At 44.7% G+C, this 5,256-nt stretch overlaps 1 protein-coding gene across 1 annotated transcript in view; it reads right to left on the bottom strand.

Moving 5' to 3' along the window:
• Trip4 (thyroid hormone receptor interactor 4) overlaps nt 1-4,235 on the bottom strand; it is a 59,346-nt gene extending 55,111 nt beyond the window's left edge. Inside the window, exon 1 of the mRNA XM_013010276.1 lies at nt 4,015-4,235. Coding sequence (XP_012865730.1) covers nt 4,015-4,115 — 101 coding nt within the window. The 5' untranslated portion in view covers nt 4,116-4,235. The remainder of the gene's footprint in view (nt 1-4,014) is intronic.
• Between the last annotated feature and the right edge of the window lie 1,021 nt (nt 4,236-5,256).

Raw genomic sequence — 5,256 nt, forward strand, 5'->3', positions numbered from 1 at the left:
TGGGTGCTGTCCCTCAGCTCTTCACCTCAAGACTAGCACTCTACCACTTGAGACACAGCACCACTTCCGGCTTTTTTCTCATGTGGTGCTGAGGAATCGAACCCAGGGCCTCGAGCATGCGAGGCAAGTGCTCTACCACTGAGCCACTTTCCCAGCCCCATTCACCAAATCTTAACAAAATAAAATCAACAAAAGTATGAATTCATTTCAGACTGTGGAATAAAATTTATTTTGTTAATTCCATGTGCTGATATTTATAATGTCTTACAAACATGCCATTAATTAGGAATTTAATAATTCTGCAGGGAGCTGGCAGCTCATGTCTGTAAATCTAACTACTTAGAAGGCTGAGATCTGAGGATACAGTTTTGAAGCCAACTCAGGCGGGAAAATCCTTGAGATGGCTCAAATGGTAAGAGTGCCAGTCTTGAGCAAAAGAAGCCAAGTGAGAAGATGAGGCTCTGAGTTCAAGCCCTAGTACTGGTACAAAAATAATATCAATCATGAGCTATTAAAAAAATCCAAGCTACTCACATAAAAAACATAATACATGGCTGGGAATGTGGCCTAGTTGGTAGAGTGCTTGCCTAGCATGCATGAAGCCCTAGGTTGGATTCCTCAGTATCACATAAAAAGAAAAAGCAGGTGGTGGCCCTGTGGCTCAAGTGTTAGAGTGCTAGCCTTGAGCAAATGTAGCTCAGGGACAAGTGCCCAGGCCTTGAGTTCAAGCCCCAGGACTGGCAAAAAAAATAAAATAAAATAAAAACATAATACAACTGGGTAATTCCAAATCAAATGTCAGATAAAGCACAGTAAAGCAAATGCTTTCATCACGGCACAATGGTATGTGGTGTAACAACTAGTAACTATTTAATAAGTAGTTCATATACTATTATATTATAGATATCTTTTGTTGTTGTTGACAGTTGTGGGGCTTGAACTCAGGGCTTGGGCACCTGAACCTCTTTGTCCTCAAGGCTAGCACTTCACGACTTTAGACACAGCATCACTTCTGGTTTTTCAGTGGTTAATTTCAGAGTCTCAAGGGAGGACTTTACTGCCTGGGCTGGCTCCAAACCACGATTCTCAGATCTCAGACTCCTGAGTTCCTAGGATTACAGGCGTGAGCCACCAGTGCCCAGGCCTGGGAATTGAACTCAGGGCCTGGGCAATGTTCCTGAGTTTCTTTTGCTCAAGGCTAGTACACTACTACTTGAGTTTCAGCGCCACTTCCTGCTTTTTCTGTTTATGAAATACTGAGGAATTGAAGTCAGGGCTTCATGCATACTAGCCAAGCACTCTACTAAGCCACATTCCCAGCCCTATATATGTCTTTAATGCTTAAGTTCAGAACACTTCTAGTCTAACTCATACTTACAACAAAAATGCAAGCCACTTTTTAGTCATTAGTTTCAACTTTAAAATAGAAATATGTCACTCCACCAACTTTCAAGGGTGTGAATATGTTTAACTCAGAAAAAACTGGGTTTTCTTTTTTTTTTTTGGGGGGGTCGGTCGTGGGGCTTGAACTCTGGGCCTGGGCGCTGCCCCTCAGCTCTTCAGCTCAAGGCTAGCACTCTACCACTTGAGCCACACCGCCACTTCCGGCTTTTTTCTTTTTGCTTATGTGGTGCTGAGGAATCGAACCCAGGGCCTCATGCATGCAAGGCAAGTGCTCTACCACTGAGTCACCTTCCCAGCCCCAAACCTGGGTTTTCAAAACAAGCTATATGTAAAACCATTACCTGCAAGAATCACAATAATCTTGATATTGTGCAGTCACAGATAATCCACTGGATTCTGAACCTGAGACGAATGCATTTATCATCCTCTTAAAATACTGAGTAATTAATGTAAGTAAATTTGAATTCACTTTTATTAGCAAAAACTACTTCTGACTTACAAATTGCCAAGACTCATTTCATTTGATGGCAGTCAACTCCTCACTCCATATGCTGGGGATTAAGCCCACAGGGCTTCACATATGCTAGGCAAGCACTTCTACCACATACTGAGCTACCCCATCCCTTTCCAGCTCCATACTTTTAAAAAAGTTTGAGAATAAGTTAAGCTAATTTTGCTGTCAAATAAGGGTAAACCAAAACCATATATGATTTATCTAGTGTGGTGGTACACATCTGTAATCCCAGCAAACTCCCAGGCCAACAATGGCTATCGGTAGAAGCCCTGTCTCAAAATAAACTATTTAAGTCAAGTGCATGTAGCTCATTCCTATAATCCTAGCTACTCAGGAGTCTGAGATCTGATGACGAGGTTTGAAGTCAACCCAAGCAGACAAATCCTAGGGACACTTATTTTCAATCAGCTAGCAAAAAGCCAGAACTGGAGGTGTGACTCAAGAGACAAAGCTCTGGCCTTATGCGGAAAAGAAAAAACAAACAAAAAACCAGAGCTACTTGAGTTCAAGCTCCAATACAGATACCACACACAAAAAAAGTAAAAATAAAAAGATGTAAAACAAATCATTTAAAGTTGACTCTTGTAACTCATTCCTCCTTGACAAATCTTGTTTTCTCCCAAACTCAGACTCCCACTGTTTCCTTACAATCCTAGAGCAGTAACAGGTTTCTGCTAAGTGAACAAGGAACCAAATCAGGTTCTTCAATAATTCTCATATTTGAGTTTATCCTTCCACTGAATGCTCTGGGTCTCCACCTCTACAATTTGTTGTTTATATCAGGTAAAGACATTCTTTGCAGTAAATCTTCAGTGTTTCAAATCACAAGGGGGATCCTTCATTTCAGGGTCTCACAGCATCTATCCACTGTACCCCATATCTCAGCTTTCATCCACACAGAAAGGCATAACCAATTGTGAGTTTTTTCTGTTTTTTTGTTTTTTGTCATGGGGCTTGAACTCTGGGCCTGGGCACTGTCCCTCAGCTCTTCAGCTCAAGGCTAGCTCTCTACCACTTGAGCCACAGCGCAACTTCCGGTTTTCTGGTGGTTTACTGGAGATAAGAGTCTCAGGGAGGGGTTGGGGAGGTGGCTCAGTGGTAGAGCACTTGCCTTGCATGCATGAGGCCCTGGGTTCGATTCCTCAGCACCACATAAGCAGGAAAAAAAAAAAAAAGAGTCTCAGGGACTTTCCTGCCCAAGCTGGCTTTGAACCTTGATCCTCAGATCTCAGCCTTCTGAGTAGCTAAGATTACAGGCGTGAACCACCAGCACCCTGCTAACCAATTGTCTTGACATTGTTGCCTCAGCAACTACCATGAAGTATTAGCATAATAAATATCTGTTGATCAATTCACAGCAGATATTACATCATGTTCATTCTATGTCATAATTTTATACTACTAAATTATGTTTGTTTTTTCAGCTGCGGGGTCTGAACTCTGGGCCTGGGCACTGTCTCTCAGCTCTTCAGCTCAAGGCTAGTGCTCTACCACTTGAGCCACAGCGCCACTTCCGGCTTTTTCTGCTTATGTGGTGCTGAGGAATCGAACCCAGGGCCTCATGCATGCGAGGCAAGCACTCTACCACTGAGCCACCTTCCCAGCCCTACTAAATATAAGCTCTACTAGTTATACACCAAGGTACAGGGGGGAAAAGTTAACTTCCCCAAGTTTCCAAAACTGGTAAATGATAACTTAAAAATAAAACTTCGAGTAAGAACTTATTTACAATGCACCACGTCGCCTCGGCTTCAATGCTCGTTCCTACCTGACAACACACTTAAGATCCGGAAAATTAGGATGCTCTGGGTAAGAAAGTTCTGGAAAGACGGTTTGACTTGCCCCTTCCCTGTCAGGGAAGTGGAGCAGTTTAACAGGTGTAATTGTTACGGATTTCACATTTTCCAAGGAAAACGAGCCCTTTTAGCATAGGGTGGAGCCTGACACACTTGCCCAGGAACTATACTATAAAGGCAGAAGGCCAAAATTCGGGCCTCCACAAACCAACCCTCGTATCGCGTTTCTTCTCTCAACTTTTCCGTCCTCCCCGTTTCCGCCTTCTCTCTAACCAGTGTACATTCCCTCTCGGGGCTTACTGCATGATCTCCTCGCTGACATCCAGGCCGAAAGTTTTCTGCAACTGCTGGGTACACCAGTCCACTAGGGAATCCCGGGACGCCGGCCCAGCGACCGCCATCTTCACCAGCCGGAACCAGCTGGGCTACGCAAGCCCAACCCCAGGTCCGGGGCCGGACTAGTTCCCCACGCAACACCGACCTCGCGTCCTGGGTTCCGCCATCTTTTCTCCGCCCCTCACACAACCCCGCCCCACCAGTAGCCCCGCCCCCAGAAAGCCCCGCCTCCAGCGCAGGTCTAGTCCCTAGCCCAAGTGCCCGCCCGCCTCTTCCACCCTGCTGAACTTTACACGGTGGAAAAGAGCTCGGATTGATTGTTTCCCCCATCACTAGATGCAAAACTGGAGGAAGGCCAAGGGCAGTTCATTTTGCTGAGAAAATTATCAATAAAATGTACAGGTGAAGGAGGGGGGGAGGATGGGATGGGAAGGGGAAACAAAGGAGGAGGCTACAATGCTTGTAAGAAATGTACTCATTATCTTGCTCATGTGATTGTAACCCCTCTGTACAGTATTTTCACAATAAAAAAAAAGTATATTTTGAGAAAAAAATGTACAGGTGAAGGAAAAAAGAAAAAGAATTGTACTCTACACGCTGAGGGTACAGCTTTTTATGGTCATGGGGCCTGGGCGCTGTCCCTCAGCTCTTCAACTCAAGACATGTGCTCTACCATTTGTGCTACTGCACCACTTCCAGTTTTCTGGTGGGTTTTTGTTTGTTTGTTTGTTTGTTGTCAATCGTGGGACTTGAACTCTGGGCCTGGGCACTGTCTCTCAGCTCTTCCACTCAAGGCTATTGCTCTACCACTTGAGCCACAGCACCACTTTTGGTTTTCTAGTGGTTTATTGAAGAGTCTCACGGACTTTCCTGCCCCGGTTGGCTTTGAACAGTGATCCTCAGATATCAGCTTCCTGAGTAGCTAGTTTTACATGCGTGAGCCACCAGCGCCGGGCGGAGGGTACAGCTTTTAAACCTGGTTTCATGTAAAACGCTTCAAACAGCTCTTGTGAATTATTAATAAGTGCTATATTAGTGTTTTGTTCGGATGGTGGTAGTTCTTATGACCTTCTGTTAGTTGAATACTAGATTCATTCTGGTGTAATTCTCTCTCTCTCTCTTTCTCTCCCTTTCTCCTTCATACCCTCTCGCCCTCCCTTCCCCTCTCTCCTACTTCCTCTCCCCCACCATCTTCTCCTCCCCCCC

This window comes from Dipodomys ordii, unplaced genomic scaffold, assembly GCF_000151885.1.
Source record: "Dipodomys ordii isolate 6190 unplaced genomic scaffold, Dord_2.0 Scaffold11, whole genome shotgun sequence".
NCBI lineage: Eukaryota > Metazoa > Chordata > Mammalia > Rodentia > Heteromyidae > Dipodomys > Dipodomys ordii.